Below are 23,686 nucleotides of genomic sequence, written 5' to 3'. Positions count from 1 at the left end.
AAACAGTTGAAGTAGAATCTTATGTACCTCACATATTCTTATATGGGGATAAATCACAGATCTAAACAGTGGTGAGAACTTCCTACATATATGGTAACCCAATAAAAAAAGAGGAAATGGATTTTTTTTTTTTTTCCGGTTACAAAAGAGATAAATGAATGATATCAGTAGAAAATATTCTACCTCCGATCCTATTTATAAGAGAAATTTAGGTCAACAAAAATGAATGTATTTGGATTGAATTTTTAATTAGATACATCAACTTTTGTTGACCCAAAATTCTCTAATAAATAGGACCGGAGGGAGTATAAAATATATATCAATGAAGTATGTTTGTAACTGACATAAAGGTTACTAGGCACCTTAATATTACTCCACTTGAGTTGTGTTTTCTGTTAGGAAAATACTTCCTTGATGACAAAGATTTGGACACTATTAGAGCACACATACACAATTGAGAAAAACTAGAAAGGGAAAATAATTAAAAGATATCAATTTTTCAACAATTAAATTAAAGGGTTAATTAAGTTTTTGGTCCCTATAAATATTTGCAGTTTTGTTTTTAGTGTCTATAAAAAAAAAAAATCACACTTTTTAGTCCCTACAAAATTTTCTGTTAATGTTTTTAGTCCCTGTTAAATTAAAATTTGTTTAATTATGCTTAAACTTCTAAATTTTTAAAAGATTTTTTACATACATGTTCATAACATCGTAAGACACTCTTTTATAAAAAAAAATTAGTTTTTTAACATGTAATAAATTAAATATGAATTTTTCTAAAAGCCAAATTTTCACGATTATATTAATGAAAATTTGGACCTAATAATAAAATTTTAAGTTACTTTTTTGCGGAGGAACTTTGTATAATATTCTAAGTAAGTATGTGAAAAATATGTTACAAATTTAAAAGTTTAAGCACAATTAAGCAAATTTTAATTTTACAAGGACTAAAAGTATTTGTTGGTCCCTATTAAATTGAAATTTGTTTAATTATACTTAAACTTTTATATTTTTAAATGATTTTTAACAGACATGTTAAGAACATTATAATAATCTTTTTTATAAAAAATTAGAATTTTTTAACATGTAATGAATTAAATATAATTTTTTTAAAACGCCAAAAATTCAAGATAAAAGTAACGAAAATTTGGACCTAAAAATAAAATTTTGAGCTAATTTATTGTGGCGGAACCTTTTATAATGTTTTAAACAAGTATGTAAAAAATCATTAAAAAATTTAAAATTTTAAGCATAATTAAACAAATTTTAATTTAATAGGGACTAAAAACATTAACAGAAAATTTTGTAGGGACTAAAAAATGTCATTTATTTTTATAGGGACTAAAAACAAAACTGTAGATATTTATAGGGACCAAAAACTTAATTAACCCTAAATTAAATTTATTTTTGCGTCTGTGCGTGTCTAGATATATATAGTGTGCTCAAATGCTTGTAAGAAAACAAGACTTCCTCTTGATCTTAAGTGTATTTTCTTTGCAACACTTTCTAATTGTTATATTACAATTTTCATATTGGATTCAATTTTTTAAGAGTAGAATTGGATGAAGAGTTTAGCCATCATTTTAATTTCTTTTTTCAGAAGTATCTTACAAATCAATCCTGGTTCCCCTAAAAGAAACACTTGAATGCAGTGCAACGATCAAGATGCCTTTAAATGAAAACAAGGAATATTAATTGATTAACTGAGAGAGGAAAGTTTAGTAGAGATTAGTTTTGTAAACAACAGAGAACAAGCGACAGAAGTCGTTATCATAGAAAAGTCATTAAACTGATACAAGCGACAGAAGTGGTAAATGCTTAGTGCCATTCGAGATTAGCCGACTAGCTTTGATTGGGAAACATGAAGATACAACCTATGAAATGAAGATAAGAAACAATCATCAAAACAAGAAAGAAAAAGATTTATGTATGACAATGAAACTAAAACAAAATTTTGAAGAACATGAAATATAATGAAAAAATAATAAGGGAAAAAATTCACAATGTGGTGATTCTGAATTACCAGGTGATTGCAACGAATTATCTAGTTGACCCTCCATTAAACTTTGAGGACAAACCTAATCATCGGTAGAGTTCTGTATATTCAGAAAAAAAATAAAAAGGCAACATCAATGTGAGAATGGAAGCCATAAAAGTTGAGACATAATTGGATATAATCAATTTTGTATGCATTACCCTTTTCACTGCAATTTTTTTTATAGTAGTGTTAAGGTCACCATTCCAACGATCATCTTGCGGTGTTACACGTACTTCTATGAGCTTTGGTGCGTTCAACATACCATTTGAGAAAGTTTCCATCATGGGACAGTTTATTACAAATAACGTCCTCAATAGTGGAAATTTGAAGTCATGTCTTCCTTTACAAAAACTTCTTAGCCTTGGTAAGTTATTCAATCGCAGATACCCCAATTTCATAAATGATAACTCCGAAGCATCATTCTCATCATCACTTGCAACGATTACTTCTATCTTTTCACAAAAATCTATGCATAATTTTCGAAGTTTTGGTAAATTGGTAATTGTTGATGATTTCATAATATATTCCAGTCCACCGCAATTTACCACTTCCAACTGCTCTAAATTCTCAAAGAAAGCCGAGGATGGAACGATGTTCTTCAGCCTAGAACATCTATGTACACTCAAAGTTTCAATATTTTGAATAACTGATTGCACCTCAGATTTCTCTTCACATATAAACTCGAGGTTATCTAACTGAACAAGTACTAAAATTCTCAACTTCATAGTTGTTTCAGAATGTCCAGCGCATTCGCTTCCACTCGAGAAAATGTATGTGAAGGAACTACATGTCACCTTAAGCATTATGAGATTGATAAACTTTTGGAGGAAACCAGATGGAAATTTGTCAGCCTCATCATGGAAACATCGCAGGCGAAGAGCTGTTACTCTGTAGATAAGCTCACCATTAAGTTGACCATTGCATAACATGGTGACATCCTTTCTGTTCAGAATAAGCTCCCTTGTGTTGGGGACAAACTATGAAATACAAGTAATCAGATTCAAGTTAATAGCTATCTGAAGAAAATAATAAGCATATAAACTTTATGAAAACATGGAATAAAACTAACACTCTCATTTTGCTCCCTTTTTCAATGAGAAAATAACAAGTAGCACGCCACTTATCTATTAAAAATGTATTTTTTGGTGTGCATAAGTATTTCTGACATTTATTGGCAGAGTATTGATATGTAGAATGCACCTTTTCGATTGAAAGAAGGGGTACTGTATCAACTGGAACAATTTCTTGGTAATTTAGAGACTTTGGCTTGAATAGAACAAGCTTGTCACAATGAAGCACATCCACATGTCTTAAAACAGGACAATCCAAGGTCTGTAATCCATGAGAGAAGCTTCTAAGTTGTGACAAATCTCGAAAACTCAAAGATGTTAATTCTGGGAAAATAAGTATCGGATATGTGTCAGCCAATTCATCATGTGCTGCAATAAACTCTATGCCACATTCTTCAATATAAATTTCTTGGAGATGCTGAAGCTCTTTAGCCATAGAGAGGGGAAGGACATGATTAAGGGTTTTACATTCAATAACTTTCAATACGAAGATGTTTTGAAACTTGAAGCTTTGAATAGGATTCCCACTCCATATGTGTTTTAACATCGGTAAATTTTTCAAAGTGAGAGTTTTCAATTGCATATCCAGCCTTATCTGTCTACCACCATCTGCTTTTAGACCTTGTGTTTCGAACACAACTTCCAGATTAGGACAATCTGTTACAGTCATTGTCTCCAGCTTCTGTAATTTATCAAGAACATTAGATGGAACTATATTTGATAATTTATTGCAGAATTGAATTTTCAGTTGCTTCAATTTGCAGAAGGAATTTGGGGCTAATTGATTGTGCCATACTGACTTCAAGTGTTCCATGTGGGAGATTTCAAATGTCTCTAACATTGGAAGTAGATCCTACAATCAGTAACATGCTTAGATCTTTTAACAGTTAATTGCACAAGCAGCAGAACTAAAAGCAAATAAAACAATAGTTAATGGTTGCAGAGTTGGAGACAATGAAATTAATGCCTACCTCGTCATTAGAGTTGGAGATTTCAAATGTCTCCAAGATTGGCGGTAAAGGAAGACTGCCGAACTCTCCATCTGAGACAAATATGTCCTCCAACATTTGGCAATTACTAATCTTAAGAGATTTCAGGTTTACAAGTTCTCTAGCAACTGAGGATGAGAATGCGTATCTCATGCTACCACATTTGTCCATTGTCAAACTCTTCAAGTTTTGCATGCGAGAATGACTCAGAAGTTTGTCATCCCACAGTTTCTCACAATTGATCTTAGACAGCTTCAATAGTTCAAGGTGGGGCATCACAACCTATTAACAAAAATATCCTCATGAAGATCTTATGTTTCCTATTAATTTATGTTGAGAAAAATACAAACAATCATTGAGATGAAAAGATAGTTCACTGTGAATATCTAATGAGGTAACATAATGGAACTTGAAGGTATAAGAGGAAAAAAAAATACCATATTGTTGATTGAACAATAATACATAGAATGATAAGAGTATCATATTTTTTTATTAGAGGGACTCCATCCCCCTCCCCGGGAAAATAAAGGTATTGGAAGAATCCTATGATAAATTAAAAAGTATAAGCGTTAAACATGTTTTTACCTTTTGATCAATTAGCGGCACATGTATGCACTGCGTCAATGGCGCACATAAACTAACGAGACGAGGCAAACTTTCAAGTTCAAGAGAACACAACTCAGGGAATATAATCTTGTCAATTTCTTTATCCACCTCATATATGATTTCTGTAATCATTTGGCAATCAGCAATTTTTATTTCACGAAGTTGAGGAAGGTCTCTAACAAGGGAATACCGCAACAGATTCTTCAATTTGTCACAACCTTTGACTTCAAAAGATTTTAGTTTGACAAAAGATTGAATTGGAATTGGCCCATGGCATATTTTTTCCAGATTAAACAGATTTTGAAGAGCCAGAGTCTCTAAGTTGAGTAAAGCAGGATAGGGATGAACCCACCCCGTTGAATTAATGATGTACTGAAGCTCAGTGCTTTCTTGAAGGCGCAAATGTTTTAATTGCGGAAAACCTCCCCTATTCAGCTCATAAAGAACATTTCTAACACAATGTATTTTGGCAAGACACATGTCCTCGGCTGAATTCAACAAGGAGTTAAATCCACGATCCAAAAGAATGCTTGAACCCCTACTGTCGTTGAGCTTAAGTATCCTGGCAGGTTCATATGCATTTCCAGACCAGTCCAAAGACCATTTCCACATATCACCAACAAATATGTTGTATCTTTCAAGCTTTTCAAAGACTAGCAAGTCCCTAGGCCAAACTGAAGCATCTTGAGTCATTATGTCCAAAGCGGTTAGATGAGACAAACTCCTTAGCTCTTCTAGACTTGCATTTTTGCTTTGATCGTTGCTTCCCTTGACATCCCACTCGATAAAACAATTCCCCAAGTACAACTCTTCCAAGCAAGTTAGGCTTGAAATAAGATTTGCAGGAATGAATCTCAGTCTAGAGCAATTGGCTAAGTTCAGCATTCGAAGATTAGTTAGTTGTCTTATTTCTTTAGGGAGCTCTGTAATATCTGATCTTTCAAGGCTGAGAATCTCTAAACTCTTCAGCTCTGCCACTATTGATATGTCTTCTAACACACATCCACCCAAATCCAATGTTTGGATTTTTGTCAAGAGATGAAGAGATGATGGTAGAGAAGGGGTAAACATCATTCCACATAAACTAACGACTTTTAACTCTCTCATCCCAGAGAATAAGTCGTTGGGGACTTCCAAATAATCACCTATATTTTCAACTTGAAGTAGCTCCAACTTTGGACACACCAGCTTCTCAGGAAGCTTGTAAATATAAGACCAAGGAAGGATGATCTGATGGCATTTTTGAAGCTCATCCATCCCAGGCCATTGATTTACTTTAGTGTACCTTTTCACCCCATAGGTTGGTCGAGTCCTACATGAAATTGATTTAGCCATATCTCTTACATAATCATGAATTCTAACCCGATCAAATTCAGACTCAAGTAACAATGAAGATGCCTTAAGGTCATTTATTAATCTGTTGAATCTGATTCTTGCATCTGCCAATTTGTGAGAATGTCTAAATAAGCCCAACCCCCAATAACATACAAAAATTGAACCAGTGTAGCGGTAATCCAGTCCAAAGGAACCAATTAATAAGAATAGCAACTTCAGTTCTTCACTCTCTAAACAATTATAACTCAATTCCAGAGTAGAGTAAACTTTCTTATGCAACCCTTCTTGATCAAATCTCTGTAATTCATTTAAGGCATCCTTCCAATTAGAGACTTGTTTTTTCCTCAAAGCCTTTGCCGTAGTGACTATCAAAAGGGGCAAACCAGCACAACATTTGGCAACCTTTATCGCAATTGGTTTTATATTGAATTCGTGAACAACATCACCTGCCATCTTCTCAAACAATTTCCAGCTATCCTCCTCAAGTAAAATTTCAAGTCTAAATTCTTTTTGAGTGCGCATCTCACAAATCAACACATTAAGATCTCTGGATGTCACCACCAATTTGCATCCTTTGTGATCATTACCAAAAGGAACCCCTAGTTCTGTCAAATCAAGTCTCCCCCAAATGTCATCCAAAATAACAAGAATACGCTTCTCCTTGGTTATCCTATCACGTAATTCACTTGCCATTCCTTCTTCTGTCTTCTTATTAAACTTGAAATCCAAGGCTTCAGCAATTTGGTGTCGAATTGTTTCAAGATTTGGTAAACTTGTTATAGTAGCCATAACAATAGTACCAAATGACCCATCATTCTTCGCTTTCCAAGATAACTCTTTCATCAGTGTTGTCTTCCCCACACCACCCATTCCATACACCCCAACAATGAAGATGCTAGGATCCTTCAATGCCAGTATAATCTCATTCAACATTGATGTTCTGGATTCAAGGGCCTCATAACCTCTACCGAACGGCGTAACTGTAATTTGAGAAGCAGCGCGGTAAGAAATTTTATCAAAACTTCCTTCTGCTACGATTTTAGAAATCGTTTGCATCATCTTTATCATCTTCTTACTTAGCTGGTGCCTTGTGCACAAATTGGGAAAATGTCTCATAGAGCATTGAGCTTTTGCATGGCCTTCACTGTCAATAATTTCATTTGCATCTGCAACAGTGATGTCCACTGTGTTCAACCAATTCTGGACAATATTTTCAATCTCTTCTCCGTTCCTTCTGGCCTCATCAACATTGTGTTGCAAAATGTCTTTTATTCCCTCCAAATGTTGGACATCAGTTGTCATCTTGGTAAGGTTGCCCTTGTAGTAGAGTATGTAACCAAATTGACGACCAATAGCTTCAACCGTAAATTCAGCAGTTTTAGTAGCAAAGTTATTAATAACTCCCATGATAACATCCATGGTCACCCCTTTGCTAGCTACCAATTTGAGTTTATAGAATTTTTTCTATTGAAATAGAGAGTTAGATTCTAATTTACGAGAAATATTTTACCACTTTATAACAATATTAAATGATTGGTGGAAGAAGAAAAAGAGAAGAGAAACACCATCGTGTGGCATAAAAATGTGTCTGTGTTCAATTTAGAAAAACTCAAATAAACATTAGCAATTTTCATCCTTCAAAAAATCATTAAAAATTTAGAAAATTCAGCAGCTTTAGAAAAAAAATTGAAATAAAAATTTCTATTGCCATCTCTTATTTGTTAGTTGATTTAAAACAATGAATACAATTAGGTCAAATTTGCTAATGAGTGTTTTATATCACTGAAATGAAAACTAAAATAATATTCATATTTATGGATTAGTTTATTAAGTGTAAGTCTTCTATAATCACAACATAAAATAAACAATATTTAGACATACTCACATTAAATTAGAAAAATTAAAACAAAGATAATTTGATCACATCAATCAACATCATTTAAGTTTTTTCTCAATATTGCAAGAGAAAGAATTTAGGTTCTTGTTCTAAGTCTGTAGTTGGGATTCTTCTCGTATAAAAAGAGCAACCACTCTTTCTCTAAGATGGTGCCTTAATTGGTTAATCTCCTCCAACCACCCTGGACTTGTTATCATTGAAACAGACTCGGAATCTAATGTTAAATGCTTGCAAGCGAAGATGAAAGTTGCATTGGACTTGATTATATCTGATTGTATTCATTTTCTTTACATACTTCCTAATGTTAGTGTTGCTTTTGTTGGTAGAACCAAGAACAAAGAGCTGCCCATGGCTTAGTTAAATTTGTTGTTAGTTTGGGTTCTAAATCATGGGTGGGTTATAAACAATACTTTTTACGAAATTTTAGTTAAAAGTATAAATATAGATGTTTGTGACTTTCAAATTATAACCAACTTAACAAATCTTTTTGTCAAAAAAAAAAAACCAATTTAACAAACCATATTTATATTTTTCAATGGCACTAACAATATAGCAAATATAATATAAATTTTTAATTTCTTAATGAAACCAATAATAAACATTAGTATAAAAAAATTTATTTAAGGATATGACTGGGATAATAAAAAAGCCAGTAAAAAATCTCTTATCCCCATTACATATATCTATAGCATCAAGAAGGGCACTATCATGTCCCTCTTTCCGCTTTTATTGACAAAGAATGCTAAAATTGTAAAAATTATTAAGTGAAGGGTAAAGTTGGAATAAAAATTGTTAGATCAAAACACTTTTATTTTTTTGTTATATAAGGTCAAAATAAGGTTTCTCATCGTGCTTCTTCTTTTGTTGTGGATTATTCATATTTTAATGGGATTTAAATAATTTTTTAATTAATAATTTAAATAAAAATGATAAAGAGTTTTTCTATTCACACCCCATCTATTTCTGGTTACACCAAACTTTACTTAAAAGTTTATAATCATATCAAACTAAGTTTACTTGACTACTTAAACTAAGTTTACATGACCTAGTTAAACTGAGTTTAAGTATGTACACTAAAAAAACTCAGTTTACATGATTTACTTAAATTGTGTTTTGGAAGAGGAAAGAAGGAAGAGACGTAAGTTTTTTGGATAAATGGGTAAATTTGAAAATAAAATTTTATTTAAGGGTAATTTTGTCATTGTAGGATGTAACAAGGAATATTTGTGGGGTAATTAGCAAAATTCAATGATAAAATGGTTTAAATGAAGGGGTAAAAATGGAGAGAAAAATTCAGCCGAAATGGCTCTTCCCATTCCTGTTTTAATGAGATTTTGTTTTTTTAATTAATAATTTAAATAATATTATAAAACGTAAATAAAATTGTTTAAATAAAGTATGAAAGGAAACAGACAGATAAAACTCATGCATTCTGCTTATATATGGTATAGATTTACTAAAGTGTTTTTTTTTTTAGGAAAACTTACCAAAGTGTTGAAATGAGAAAAAATTGCCTAACCCTAATTTGCTGATTTGTCTAGGGCTACAAGATTGAAGAAAACATCTATTGATTAACGAGAAAAATATCCTAATTTTTGTGGTTGTGGTATTAATGCATGAAGTGTGGGACCCTAAAAAATATTAGTCCTTAGTGAAGATATTGAGAGTGGGTGTGTGCCCTCAGTGGCGGATCTTCTAAGGGACAGGCAGGTGTTATGGCATCCCCCAGATTTCCATTATATACTATATTTGGTGTATAATTTCAATAACAATTTAGTTGTTGCAGTGGTAAGGGGTGCCATGATTTGGGAAAGGTTGCAGGTTCAACACTGCCTAGTCCTCTTTTTACAAGTTTTATCTTTTACTTTTAAAAAATGTATTAAAAGAAACAATTTTGATGGGATTCAAACCCACAATCTCTTGATGCTTTCAAAGGATTTATGCCACTAGATTAACTATCATTTATTGTTAATTTTTAAAACTGTTTAATATATATTCCATGGAAGTTTGGCACTCCTAAAAAATTTACTCAAGATCCGCCACTGTGTGCCCTAAATTGTCATGACTTAAATAATTTTTGCAAAAATGGTTGTTATGCAAGCAACCTAGTTGCTTTACTTGAAAAAAATTAAAAAAGAAATGTTAGATGTGTTTGTGGTTTACGTGAAGTACATAAAATAATGTAAACACAAAGGAAACTAAGGAAAAAATTTCTTAGAAACGTTGAAAAATTATAAGTGTCAAAGTTTTGGTTTTGAAGAAACATTTTGGTCAGGATTGAGGAAAAACCTAAATTTTTGTTTGTGTTGTTGATTTCTTTATGTTTGATAAAAATTAAGATGCGATATAAAACAGGAGATTTGTTATTTTAGAACGTTAATTTTTATGGAATTTTATGTGTAGTTGATTTTTATGGAATTTTTATGTGTAGTTGATTTATGATCAAAGTCACGTTATATTTTAGAACGTTGGAGGATATTCATATTAATTTAGTTAGCAAAGATTTACATGATGGATATTTGTCTTACATATGATTGGATAAATATGTTCTAATTATAACTCAAAGAAACGCAACGAAATGAAGAAATTAAATTACCTTTAAATATGCTTTAGATTCAGATTTCAAATACTCAGTTCTTCGTTTTCTTCTTCGTTGGGTGCGAGCTTTTGAAGTATCAGATGCAAATGCAGGTTGTATTAATTTGTGTGTACTTAGAGGTTTAGGGATACATTATTTGTATATCTTGCAAGAAATTTGCCTAATTAGCTTTGGTATCATTGTAATTAATAAACTTAAAAGTGTCTCTTTGGTATAACTTCTTCTTTTTAGGAATCATTGGTATAACTTGTCTCAACGCATTTGGAATTGGATTTTCTGTTTAATTAGTATAATTTCCACCTTTTTATCATCAAAAGTAAAAAATTAAAATTAAAATTGGGCCGTTCTTTTTTAAACTTAAAGCGGTCTTAATTATTAAAAAATAAAAAATATCACTAATTGCGCATGAAACTTTTTACTCGATTGGTCTTGGTATCATTGCATTGTAAACTTTTTTTTTAAATAAGGTATCATTGTAAACTTAAAGTACATGCATTTGAACAAATTAACAACTTAACTAATCCGCTAATCATGCTCTCAATTGGTTTTGGTATCATTGTAAACTTAAAACTGTCGGTTTAGTATAACTTGTGTTCAATGGATTTTCCTAAGTTTTGCGCTTAATTTTGTTCTCAATTTGAAATGAAATATAAAAAAAAAAAAAAAAATAGTAGTTTAAAAGTTGATGTATGTGGTTGTTGACGTGAAAATAGGCTTACTAGATAAAACCAGTAACTCGAAAGATCAATTTAGGATTTAAGTTTGATCCTCATAGGGTTTCTAGTTGATAGATTTAAGGTCACAAGTCTTAATGTCCTTGACGTAAAATAATTTTGACTTGCATACATCATTCAATTCAAACAACAAGTAAGATGTATTAGGGACAATATATTTATCTAATATGCCTATTTTACCCAACAGGAATGAAGTGGTGTTGATACAATCTCCATTGTCATCCATTAATAATATCTTCAAACCATCTCTTGATGTAACACGTGATATTGCAACATATAGCTAACCATGCGAGAATACCGATTGTGGAAAATAGATGCCAACTTACTCAAGTAATTGCCCTTGACTTTTGTTTATAGACATTGCAAAACCACTACCAAAAAAACGGCTATTGGCCACACTAAAATTGCCACGATTTTTCCTTAGGCGTGGATAACAACAAAAAAATGATAGAAGGGTCCACTTGCCACACTATAACTCTCACGGTTTTGTTTTGACTGTGGATAACTTTGACATGCTGGAAAAAAGAAATAGAAGGTGCGTAATACACATTTCATTCCCACACTTTTTTTTCTCCAAAAATTTCACTCCACTTTCACAAGCCACGCCAGAACACCCCACTCCTTCTTTCAATCTTTCATCCCATCAAAAAACCCCAAAATCAGTTTCATCTTTCTTCCCCAAAGTCATGGCTTTCTTCAGAAAACTTAATCGCATCTTTCTTCCCTAAACCCTAATCCCCAAATTAGTTTGTTACCATCCTCTGCTGTAAGCTTTCTCAATCAGTTCGAATTCGCCGCACCAGTTCGATTCGCCATACACACAATCTACTGTAAGCTTTCTCTCTATAATAAGATGTTAATTTAATTTCCCTGCTTATCAACTTGGTCTTCGCTCAATCTAGGAGTCACACGCTGTTGTATTTGTTATAGGAGCTTTTTGTCCCTCACGATTTGAAGATGTGAAGTCTGCACTTGGTTAGTGAGACATGGTTTTAGTATTTATAAATAACTATATTTTTCTATAATTTTTTTAATAACCATGATTATTACTCTTACTTATGACTTAATGGGTTGGATTTTGATATTAGGGGTTCGATTAACAGCTTTCTCGCTTTTTCCTTTGTCGATTTTTGGTTTTGGTAAGCTTTCTCCTTTCTCATGTAATTTGTTTTCTTTTGATTATTAGTTTTTTAGCGTATAAAGTTGGTGAATTTTGATATTTCATGCTATTTGTTTATTATAGTAAAATGATTTGTATCGTGGATTGAAATGTTGGAATATGTACTTGGCATGAATGAAGAGAAACTTGAGCCATTTTAGATTTACAGCATGCTGATTTGTTCTTTTTGTAACTAGTTCTTTTGTTTATTCTGATATATAGCTGCATCTAGTGAGGATATAATTTGTTGCTTAAGATTCTCATCAGTAACTAAGGCATGTGAAAAGTTGTTTTGAGCTGTTTTTCATGTTTTTGCTCTAAACTAGAAGCAAACTTTCTGTATTTCATAAGTACTATTTCATTGCAGGTTTCAATGTTCTGATTTTTGAGAACACATCAATATTTTTCACAAATAAATTTTGTTCCAATTTTACAATGTTATTGTTGCCTTTGAATTGAAGGCATTCGCGGTGACCGTCATGTTTTAGACCTAGGGGTGTGAAAAGTTAAAACCAAACCAAAACCAAAACTAAATATTGGTTTTGGTTTTGTTCATGAAACCACTTCACTAAAAACCAGTTTTAAGTACAACCAGTTTGGATATGGTTCAGAACCGGTTTGTCAGAAAAACCAGTTTTTTGAACTAAACCAGTTTTTTTTAAGTTTTGTAACTAGTTTTCCATAAGTTTTGTAAGTCACGACAAAATCAATCCAATCATTGTACACCAATAATAGTTACAATCATCCAAAAAAACACAGCTAACTCAATCATTGTACACCAATAATAGTTACAATCATCCAAAAAATTAAATAAATCTTGTGAATTGTGATGCAATCATCCACCAAGAAAGCTAACAACAAATAGAAATGCAATCATCCATCCTAAACCAAGATTCTTAACATCATTGGCAGTGTCAAATTCTGGAATTTGTTTTGCAATAGTTGGACTCATTCCATGTCACAAGCAATATATACCATGTCACAAGCAAATCCTATAATTTATACAAGAGTAAAACAGCATAGCAAGCAAAGACAAGGCATAGGAAGCAAAGACAAGGATAACCCGATTTCTGCTTCTTGTTCCTATCTTCCTCTTGGTGTTTCAACCAATGACTTCTCATTGAACTCGTTCCACCATTAAACTTTATCTCCTTGGGACAGTAAATACATGTTTGGCAGTTTGGAGGGGAAAGTTTGGGAAAAAAGGAATGAGCAAGTGGAAGAAATAGAGGAAAATGGGAGGGGAGGGCTTTGAGGGGTTAACTTTTCTTCATAATACTATATCATCCTCATTTGAGGGAACTAAAAATTTGTATTGGAGGAGTTTTTTTTTTTTTTGGGGGGGGGGGTGGGTGGGTTGGGTTTAGAGGGTTTATATGAATTGTTAAATTTAACCTATATTGTTATATATATTATTTTTAAAATTAAAAATATAGTAATTATTTGCATTAATTTATCACTTTTAAAAAATTTGAAAGATCTCTCCATTTCCTCTCATATTTTACACCCCTCAAAACCTTTCCTTCCTCTTCCCTCCAAACTCGCAAGCAAAGCTAGAGGGGAAGGGATGGAAGGGTTTGGAAAAAAAAAAATGAAAAAAAGGAAGGAGTAGGTGGATGAAATAGAAGATATTGGGAGAAAGGGTTTTGGAGGACTTATTTTTCTTCAAAATATAAAATCCTCCTCATTTGGGAGAACTAAAAATTGTATTGGAGGAGGGTTTTAAATTAGGAAATCGCATCAGAACTTTTGAACCTTAGCACAAAAACTCTTTTACTTCGTGAACAATTCATAGAGTGTCAAGTCCTAGGTTTTTTCTCTTGATCTTTTCCAAATGAATACAGGTTGTATTTTTCCTTTGATATCAAGATTCATAACACATAATATAAATCGATGGTCAATTCTAGTGAAGTGTCTAAGCTCATCTAATCTGATATGATAAGGAAGGAGTAAAGAGAAGTAAACTAGTAAAGAACTTATAATCATTTTGTATTCTTCACAACTCTCTTGGATAAAACTAATCTATTTATGACAACTAATCTCACAAAAGATTTTAGTTAATAACGTTCAATTGATGGTTAATGAATTGCAACGGACACATTGGTATACTCATTTAACGTAATTAACCAAAAAAAAATTTTTTTGAAGGAGTAATTAACCAAATATTTGAAATGTGTAAACAATATAATTTGTTGTCAAAATTTGATGTCAAATTATGTGTGAAAATAACACAACTAACTTCACAAACAAAAGAGATTTGCTACCTTTATAAGATTAAGGAGGATTTGAAAGTTTTCTTCTGGAAATAAGAGAAACCTCACAACCAACCAAGAGAAATAATTTTCATTTTCATTTTCACTTTCCTTTTTTTTTTTTTTTGAGAGAATTTTCACTTTCCTTTTTAAAAAGCTGCTTAAAAAGCATTTGTGCCTCCCCTAAAAAGTTAATTTAATGACCATAGAAAGTTTTAATAAAAAAACTTACATACACCAAATGGTAGTGCACCGGACTGCCTGACCAATGACCAACATACACAAAATTTCTGAAGAAACACACATTTCTATCCCACCAATTTAATATTAAGAAGTAACAATTGCTCATACACACTGAATCAAGCATTACTTACCTATTAAATGAGGAAGGAAGTTTAGGAGATATAAGTTTTGCTAATAATAGATTACAAGAGATAGAAGTCATCATCATAGAAAAGTCATTAGACTGATACATCATGATGTAAACACTTTGTGCCATTAGGGATTAGCCTCACACCCAATACATCTGGATTTTCCCTACAGGAGGACATAAAAAGAAAGAACTATTGTCAAAATTACAGGAAAAATTAAATATAATGAAACTAACACAATATTCTTTTTTTTTTTTTTTTTTTTTTTAACATGAAATATAATAAAAAATAAAGAAAGAAAAAAGGCCAATATGCTGTTTCTGAATAACCTACCAGGTGGTTGCGAAGAATGGTCTACTTGAGCATTCATTTGAACGTTGCGAACAAATTCAATCATCCTTAGAGTTCTGGATATTCATAAACAAGAAAAAGCACAACAATGTGAGAATGCAAAGCGATAACAATTGATTTGTGATTGGAGATAATCGATTTTGTATAGACATTACCGTTTTTGCTACAAATTTTCTTATAGTAGTATTAATGTCACCATTCCAATGCCATTCATCTTGTTCATTCACATGCACTGCTATGAGCTTTGGTGCGTTCAACACTCCATGTGAGAAAGTTTCCATCACGGGACAATCTACTACAAATAACTTCTGCAGTTGTGGAAATTTGAAGCCATGTCTACCCTTGCAAAAACTTCTTAGCCTTGGTAAGTTACTCAATCTCAGATACTCCAGTTTCATAAAATCTAGCTCAGAAGCATCATTCTCATCATCACTTGCAACTATTTCTTCTATATTTTCACAATCATCTATGCACAACTTTGTGAGTTTTTGTAAACTGGCAGCTGTTGATGATTTCACAATAATTTCCAATCCAGTACAATCGCTCACCTGCAAGTGCTCTAAATTCTCAAACAGCACTGAGGATGGAACTATATTCTTGAGTCTAGAACATCTATATACAACCAAAGTTTCCATGTTCTGAATAATTGGTTGCACCTCAGATTTGACATCACATATAAACTCAAGGTTGTGTAAGTTACTGAGTACTAAACTTCTCAACTTCATACTTGTTTTATAATGTCCAGTGCAAACGCTTCCACTCGAGAAAATCTCTGAGAAGGAACTACATGTCAACTTAAGGTTTTCGAGATTGATAAACCTTTGCAAGAAACCTGATGGAAACTTGACAGACTCGTCATGAAAACATCGTAGGCAAAGAGATTTCACCGCGTAAATAAGCTCATCATTAAGTTGACCATTGCGTAACATGGAGACATCCTTGCAGCTCAGAATAAGCTCCCTTGTGTTCTGGACAACCTATATATAACACAAGTAATCAGATTAAAGCTAATAACTTTGTAAAGAAAAGAACAGTGCCCACTGGTTTTCAGACATAATCAGATAAACTTAATCAAACCATGGAATGAAACCAACACTCACATTTTGTTTACTTTTTCAAGGAGAAAATAACAAACAGCATGACACATATCTATCAAAAATGACATTTTTGGCATGTAGAAGCAACTAAATATGTATAAAGCATTCTTACATCTATATTGTTAGAGTACTGAGATGTAGAATGCACCTTTTCAATTGAAAGGAGGGGTAGTGTATCAACCGGGACAATATCTCGGCAATTTATAGACATTGGCTTGAATAGTTCGAGCTTGTCACAATGAAGCACATCCACATCTCTTAAAACAGGACAATCCAAGGTATGTAATCCATTGTAGAAGCTTCGAAGTTGTGTCAAATCTTGGAAACTCAAAGATGTTAATTCTGGGAAAATAAATATTGGAAATCTGTTGACCAATTCATCTTGTGCTACAATAATCTCCATGCCACATTCTTCAATATAAAGCTCTTGGAGATGCTGAAGCTCTTTAGCCACTGAGAAGGGGAAAACATGAATAAGGCTTTTGCATTCTGTAACATTCAATAGGCAGAGGTTTTGAAACATGAAGCTTTCATTAGGATTCCCACTCCATATATGTCTCAACATTGGTAAATGTTTCAAACTGAGAGTTCTCAACTGCATTTCCAGCCTTGTCTGTCTACCACCATCTGCTTTTAAACCTTGTGTTTCAAATACAACTTCCAGTGTGGGACAATTATCTATAGTCACTATCTCGAGATTCTGTAATTTATTAAGCACATAAGATGGAATTACATTTGAAATTTCATTGCAGAATTCAATTTTCAACTGTTTCAGTTTGCATAATGATTTTGTAGCTAGTTGATTGTGCCATATTGACTTTAAGTGTTCCATGTGGGATATTACCAATGTCTCCAAGTTTGGAAATATGACCTACAATCGGGAATATACTTAGATCTTTAACAGTTAATTTCACAAGCAGCAGAACTAAAAGAAAATAAAAAATAGTTAATAGATGCCCACATCATTATAGAATGGTTCCTGAGATAAAGGAAGATTGTCAAACTTTCCATCTGAGACAATTATCTGCTCCAACATTTGGCAATTACTAATCTCAAGATGCTGCAGGTTTACAAGCTCTCCAGCCATTGAGGATGAGAATGCATAGGCTATGCTACCACATTTGTCAATTGTCAAACTCCTCAAGTTTTGAATGCAAGAATGCCCCGAAAGTTTGTCATCCCACAGTTTCCTAGAATTGATCTTAGACAGCTTCAAGAGTTCAAGGTGGGGCATCACAACCTATTAACAAAAAAATTCATGAAGATCTTATTTTGGGATCTATGTAGCTTAAAAAGAAAATAGTAAAGTGGAAGCGTTATGTTTTCACCTTTTCATCCATTAGGGCCACAGGTAAGCATTGTGTACCTTGATAATCTTCACCACACTTTTTGATATCAACTGTCAATAACATGGAACAGAAACTAATGAGACTAGGCAAGTTCTCAAGTACAATAGAACGCAACTTATGGAACATAATCTTATCGATTTCTTTATCAGCATCATATGTTTGCTCAGCTATGATTTCTGTAATCATTTTGCAATCAGAAATTTTTATTTCGAGAAGGCGAGGAAGGTTTCTAACCAAAGAGTACCATAAAAGATTCTTCAACTTGTCACAGCCTTTGACTTCAAAAGATTTTAGTTCGGTAAAAGATTGAATTGGAATTGGGCCATGACATATTTCTTCAAGATTAAATAGATTTTGAAGAGCTAAACTCTCTAAGTTGGGTAAAGCAGGATAAGGATGAATCCAGTCAATTGAGTTAATGATGTGCTTTAGATCAGTACTATCTTGAATGCGCAAATGCTTTAATTGTGGAAAACCTTCCCTATTCAGTTCATAAAGGACATTTCTAACACATTGAATTTTGGCAAGGCACATGTCCTCTGCTGAATTTAACAAGAAGGTAGACCCATGATCAGAAAGAATGTTTGAACTCCTACTGTCCGCGAGCTTAAGTATTCTTGAAGATTCAGAAGCACATCCAGACCATTCCAAAGACCATTTCCACATATCACCAATAAATATGTTGTATCTATCAAGCTTTTCAAAGACCTGCAAATCCCTCGGCCAAATTGAAGCATCCTGAATCATTATGTCTAATGATGTTAGATGTGACAAATTCCAAATCTCTTCTAGACTTGCATGATTACTTTGATCTTTGCTTCCCTTTATATTCCACTTGATAAAGCAATTCCCCATGTATAACTCTTCCAAGCATGTTAAGCTCGAAATAAGGTTTGCAGGAATGAATCTCAGCCCAGAGCAATTGGCTAAATTCAGCATTCGAAGATTAGTTAGTTGTCCTATTTCTTGGGGGAGTTCTTTAATATCAGATCTTTCAAGGTTGAGAATCTCTAAACTCTTCAGCTCTGCAACTATTGATATGTCTTCTAACACACATCCAGCCAGCTCCAGCGTTTGGATTTTTGTCAAGATACGAAGAGATGGTGGTGGAGAAGGAGCAAACATCATTCCATATAAACTAACGACCGATAGCTCTCTCATCCCAGAGAAGAAGTCATCGGAGATTTTTAAATACTCACCTATATTTTCAAGTATAAGTAGAGTCAACTCTGGGCACTCCATCTTCTCAGGAAGATTGTAAATATAAGACCAATGCAGACTGATCTGATGGCATTTTTGGAGCTGATCTATCTCTGGCCACTGTTTTATCAAAGCGAACCTTTGCACACCATAGGTTGGTCGAGTCCTAGATGCGATTGATTTGGCCACATCTCTAACAACATCATGAATTCTAATTAGTTCAGCTTCAGACTCAAGTAACAGTGAGCAAGCCTTTAGGTCATTTATTAATTTGCAGTATCTGGTTCTTGCATCTGTCAATGTGTGAGAGTGTCTATATAAGCCCATCCCCCAATAGCTTGAAAACAGTTCTCCGGTGTGGAGGTAATCTAGTCCAAACGAACCTATGAATAAGAACAGTGACTTTAGCTCATCACTTTCTAGGCAATTATAACTCAATTCCAAAGCAGAATATATTTTCTTATGCAGCCCTTCTTGATCAAATCTCTCTAACTCATTTAACGTGCTTTTCCAATCAAAGATTTTTTTCTTCCTCAAAGCCTTTGCCACAGTAACAATCAAAAGCGGAAAACCAGCACAACGTCTGGCCACTTCTACTGCAATTGGTTTTATATTGAAATCTTGAACAACATCACCTGCCATTTTCTTAAACAATTGCCAACTATCCTCCTCATTTAAAACTTCAAGTCTAAATTCTCTGAGTACCAAACTCACAGCTCAACAAATTTAGATCTCTAGATGTCACCACCACCTTACATCCTTTATGATCATTACCAAATGGAACCCCCAGTTCTGTCAATTCAATTTTCCTCCAAATGTCATCTAGCACAACAAGAATACTCTTCTCCTTGGTTATCCTTTCACGCAATTCTCTTGCTCTTCCTTCTTTGGTCTCCTTGTTAAATTTCAGATCCAAGGCATCAGCAATTTGGCCTTGAATTTCTATCCCATCTGGAGAATCAGTTATAGTAGCCATAACTACAGCACTAAATGACTCATCATTCTCAGCTTGCCAAGCTAATTCTTTCACTAATGTCGTTTTCCCCACTCCACCCATCCCATACACACCAATGATGAAGATGTTAGCATCCTTCAATGCAAGCATAATCTCATTCAGCATTGATGTTCTTGAGTGCAGGGCCTCATAACCTCTACCGAATGGTGTGATTGTTACTTGCAAAGAAGCACGGTAAGATATTCTGTCAAATTTTCCTTCTACTATGACTTCAGAAATCTTTTGTATCATCTTTTTAATCTTCTTGCTCAGCTGATGCCTTGTGCACAGATTGGGAAAGTTTCGCATAGAACGTTGACCTATTGCAAGGTCTTCATTGTCAATTAGTTTATTTGCCTCCGCAAAAGTGTTGTCCACTTTGCTCATCCAATTTTGGACAACATTTTCAATCTCTTCTCCGTTCCTTCTAGCCTCATCAACAGTGTGTTGCACACTGTTTTTTATTCCCTCCAGCTTTTGGACATCAGTTTTCATCTTTTTAAGGTAGTCCTTGTAGTAGAGTATGTAACGAAATTGACGTCCAATAGGTGCAACCATAATTTCAGCAAATTTAGCAGCAATTGAAATAATAACATCCATGGCCACCCCTTTGCTATCTGTCAGTTGAAATGAAACATGGGATTCAATCAATAAATAACAAACTTGAAAGATAGCTGTGAATTTCTCTCACTATTTCTGGGGTTCACTCGACATTCCATCTTTTTTTATATAAATTGATGTTATTTGTAGTTATAATCTTTTGGAGTAGAATAATGAGTGTCTTAATGCCGCTGAAATAAAAACTAACATGTGTTTATCAAGTAATGCAGTACTAAGTATTCAAGTCCAATTTAGATTATCTTTAAGAATTCAGAAACTTCTCAATTGAAATAAAAATTCAGTCTTGTTGAATTTAATTTGTATTCATTGTAACTATAAACTATTTTTTACACATACATTCAATTGTATCTCACCATGTAGATATTTTTAAAAATATTATAATGAGCAAGCATACCAATGCCATAAAGGAATTCAATAAATAATCACAATGTCTCAATACTAGTCCCTCATTAGAAATTCAGTCCTATAGAATATGTTTGGAGTGTATTGGAGAGCTAAGCAAAAGTTATAAGAACCAAAGTGAAAAATAAGTTAAAGGACTAAGTTAGAATGATACACTATTTGTTCCTTTTATTAGAGTATGTTGAGGTGTATTACCAGCAGGCCACCTTGGTGGCTCCACCCTTGTCTACCGTGGATTAGACGGTGGCTGTAGCTATTCAACTATGCAATGGAGCAACAATAAGCAAGGCCATGTCACAGAACAGGGATAAATAATCAAGGACGAGCTAGCTTTCCATAAAATTTTGCATGGAAAATTTATTGAAATGATCAGAATATATGAAGGGAGAAAACAACAGAGGTTTTCGCATTAGATTTGATTAGTAGAATACATGATCAAGCTTATATATTGATATCTAACCAGAAAGAATCCCAAAGTTTGTGACACTAAAAAACAGATTAAAAAGTGACAAATCAGTGCAACTTTCCAACTGAAATACTAATAATAATTGACCTAATTAAAACTGTGACATGAAGAAACCCTAAAGCAGCAACAATAAGTATCAATCTATACAAACAAACGAAACACAGAAATTAAGAGCTGAATCACCAATTATTAAGAGCTGTCTCTGCAGTTGCATACTGAGATACTTGATCAACACTAATAAAATAGATGATGCTTGGTCAAATTTTTTATCTAAGCTATTGTAGATATTAATTAGACCATATGGTGTCTCATTTATAGTTTGTCTTCACAAAAAAAAAAAAAGTGTCTCGTTTAGTTTTTTGAACGATCATTTAAGTTCAGTTTGACACATTAACTTTTAAATTCATAAAGAAAATATTAGTTTTAACCAACAAAGAAAAATATTCATTTTGTGCATGATAGCGGTCCTTCCACTAGTTAATACGACCCCTATTTAGTTGACGATCGCTTTGAGTTAAGACACATTAACTTTTAAAAAATGACTGCTAAAAAAGTAACCTGTGCTACCACTGAAGTTTTATTGCCTGTCGCTTTGAGTCTCTACTTGAGCTTGAAAATCTGTCATTTTGGCAAGGCTTTGGTTATTTTGCTTGGTTTCCATTTGAACCAATGCATTCATTTTCATTTGAACTTCATCTTCTTTTATATTTAATAATACTATTATGTTTTTAGTTTCAATAGGATAACATTTTAGTTTTGGCCCGTGGTTGGATAAAAATTTGGAGTGTGAACCACTACATGAGGGATTGAGATTCTCTAACTTCGTATTCCCTACCTTTTGATGACTTTAGACATTTTTTATTGAGCAAAAATTGAAAAAGAGAGGAAAATAAAATGGGAGATAGTGTGTTATAGGAGAGAGATAGAAAGAAAGGTACAGGGCAGCTCCCTCCATAAATTCAAAGACTCTCAATCCCTGCAGTGGGAATTGGATTGAATGCAGTCGGAATAGGTGAAGTAAGGCTACAATCATCCTCTGGGAACCATTGGATGAAGATCGTACAGTTGATATTTTAAGACAGTTTTTTATTTTTTAATAGGAAATTCTAAGGTTGAAATCTAGACCGTCCGATCTTGATCGGACGGCCTCGAGCATGCCAACTGCGCTGAAACCCCGGTCCTCGACACTAATATGGGATTCCCGAATTTTTATCCCCTAACTTTTGACAGGCTTATGCATAGGCCTCAGTGGTGTGCGAGTTTACCACAGGCGCGTATGAAATATTTAGTTTGTTGCCTCATCTCAAAAATCTTATTAAAGAAACAAGAGATTTGTTAAAGAATCTCACGTCGAACAAAATATGGCATGAACATGTGTTTATAAGTGGGGATAATCATCACCACACAAGCCGGTTTTGTGAGGTTGTGTATGGCCCAACCACGATTTCTAAGAAGATCTAAATTTTTTAGCTTCAGGTAGTATGTCATTTACTAGCAACAGGAAGTAACAAATTTTATTTATTTATTTTTTGGTACAAAAGAGGGTCTAAGCCCAGTACCAGATAATATTTTCTCTAGTGGAATGCAATTCCAAGGTCTATAGTCTATACAATTACAGGAGAAGGGTGGTCACAAACAATTAAACTGCACAGACAAAAAATTTAAAAGAAAAGGATAAAGCATTGCTAATTTGTAACAAAAGAAAAGAGAGAGAAAACAGACAACAAAACAAGGAAGAAAATTACCTCTAGATATGCTCCACGATTTTTTGTATTCTCCAAAGAGTTATCTCTCAGATTCATATATTCTTGTAAACTCTCTTTAACTTAATATAAAGCACTCCTATTCTTTCCACTTCTTTGTTTTATTAGGCAAGACCCACATGTGATGTAAGCCTCTGGTCAATGCTCTTGCTTCTTGGATGTTTCCTGTGTAACAATTAAAATAATACAAAGACTAAGACCCAATTAAACTAGTACTATTATAATCAACCTTAAAATGTTAACATTAGAGAACTCGTCATGCAAGATTACAAGTTGCTATCAGACTTCGCAAAATCAATTTTAATCGGAAATTTTTAATGGATGATTTGATAAATGTTAGTGACACTACACCAAATTTGCGATAACTTATTGCCTAAAATTATTGGTCTTAAC

At 33.3% G+C, this 23,686-nt stretch overlaps 4 protein-coding genes and 1 long non-coding RNA gene across 7 annotated transcripts; 1 reads left to right on the top strand and 4 right to left on the bottom strand.

The window, feature by feature from the left end:
• Positions 1-1,670: 1,670 nt before the first annotated feature.
• Positions 1,671-3,021, bottom strand: LOC120578079 (uncharacterized). The gene is made up of 3 exons (XM_039830156.1): positions 2,197-3,021; positions 2,024-2,096; positions 1,671-1,874 (listed from the first exon to the last, which is right to left on the bottom strand). Exons 1-2 carry the CDS (start codon positions 2,965-2,967, stop codon positions 2,079-2,081), a joined length of 789 nt encoding a protein of 262 aa, XP_039686090.1. The 5' UTR covers positions 2,968-3,021; the 3' UTR covers positions 1,671-1,874; positions 2,024-2,078.
• Positions 3,016-7,495, bottom strand: LOC120578394 (probable disease resistance protein At4g27220). Its single transcript, XM_039831083.1, has 4 exons — positions 4,683-7,495; positions 4,080-4,379; positions 3,239-3,961; positions 3,016-3,054 (listed from the first exon to the last, which is right to left on the bottom strand). Exons 1-4 carry the CDS (start codon positions 7,455-7,457, stop codon positions 3,016-3,018), a joined length of 3,837 nt encoding a protein of 1,278 aa, XP_039687017.1. The 5' UTR covers positions 7,458-7,495.
• A 4,296-nt stretch (positions 7,496-11,791) lies between these two features.
• LOC112419277 (uncharacterized) lies at positions 11,792-12,588 on the top strand. Its single transcript, XR_003009459.2, has 3 exons — positions 11,792-12,098; positions 12,199-12,243; positions 12,357-12,588. It is a non-coding gene; the product is annotated as an uncharacterized lncRNA (long non-coding RNA).
• Positions 12,589-14,791: 2,203 nt separating this feature from the next.
• Positions 14,792-17,365, bottom strand: LOC25487097 (uncharacterized). 3 transcript variants are annotated; one of them, XM_024776662.2, is made up of 4 exons: positions 16,647-17,365; positions 15,557-16,378; positions 15,384-15,457; positions 14,792-15,216 (listed from the first exon to the last, which is right to left on the bottom strand). In XM_024776662.2, the coding sequence occupies exons 1-3, from the start codon at positions 17,328-17,330 to the stop codon at positions 15,440-15,442; spliced, it is 1,524 nt and encodes a 507-aa protein (XP_024632430.2). In that variant the 5' UTR covers positions 17,331-17,365; the 3' UTR covers positions 14,792-15,216; positions 15,384-15,439. The 3 variants fall into 3 exon arrangements, with proteins under 3 accessions (XP_024632430.2, XP_039686593.1, XP_039686594.1); XM_039830659.1 differs by having other exon boundaries at positions 15,384-16,378; XM_039830660.1 differs by lacking the exon at positions 14,792-15,216 and having other exon boundaries at positions 15,340-16,378.
• Positions 17,366-17,444: 79 nt separating this feature from the next.
• On the bottom strand, positions 17,445-23,455 carry LOC120578393 (probable disease resistance protein At4g27220). The gene is made up of 4 exons (XM_039831082.1): positions 23,276-23,455; positions 19,767-20,658; positions 17,827-19,735; positions 17,445-17,738 (listed from the first exon to the last, which is right to left on the bottom strand). Exons 2-4 carry the CDS (start codon positions 20,639-20,641, stop codon positions 17,445-17,447), a joined length of 3,078 nt encoding a protein of 1,025 aa, XP_039687016.1. The 5' UTR covers positions 20,642-20,658; positions 23,276-23,455.
• Between the last annotated feature and the right edge of the window lie 231 nt (positions 23,456-23,686).

Source organism: Medicago truncatula, chromosome 2 (genome assembly GCF_003473485.1).
Source record: "Medicago truncatula cultivar Jemalong A17 chromosome 2, MtrunA17r5.0-ANR, whole genome shotgun sequence".
NCBI lineage: Eukaryota > Viridiplantae > Streptophyta > Magnoliopsida > Fabales > Fabaceae > Medicago > Medicago truncatula.
The sequence above is the reverse complement of the archived record's forward strand: the minus strand, read 5'-3'. Positions and strand labels throughout refer to the sequence as shown.

Excerpts from the sequence above, each read along its gene's own strand:
- LOC120578079 (XM_039830156.1), bottom strand. The coding sequence starts at position 2,967 with ATGTTATGCAATGGTCAACTTAATGGTGAGCTTATCTACAGAGTAACA.
- LOC120578394 (XM_039831083.1), bottom strand. The coding sequence starts at position 7,457 with ATGGATGTTATCATGGGAGTTATTAATAACTTTGCTACTAAAACTGCT. Across the intron at positions 4,380-4,682 it reads TGCCGCTAATTGATCAAAAG|GTTGTGATGCCCCACCTTGA; the intron begins GTAAAAACATGT and ends TTTTGTTAATAG. Across the intron at positions 3,962-4,079 it reads TCTCCAACTCTAATGACGAG|GATCTACTTCCAATGTTAGA; the intron begins GTAGGCATTAAT and ends TACTGATTGTAG.
- LOC25487097 (XM_039830659.1), bottom strand. The coding sequence starts at position 17,330 with ATGGAACACTTAAAGTCAATATGGCACAATCAACTAGCTACAAAATCA. Across the intron at positions 16,379-16,646 it reads CCCTCCTTTCAATTGAAAAG|GTTGTCCAGAACACAAGGGA; the intron begins GTGCATTCTACA and ends TGTTATATATAG.
- LOC120578393 (XM_039831082.1), bottom strand. The coding sequence starts at position 20,641 with ATGGATGTTATTATTTCAATTGCTGCTAAATTTGCTGAAATTATGGTT. Across the intron at positions 19,736-19,766 it reads TCTAGAGATCTAAATTTGTT|ACTTGAAGTTTTAAATGAGG; the intron begins GAGCTGTGAGTT and ends CAGAGAATTTAG. Across the intron at positions 17,739-17,826 it reads TGGCCCTAATGGATGAAAAG|GTTGTGATGCCCCACCTTGA; the intron begins GTGAAAACATAA and ends TTTTGTTAATAG.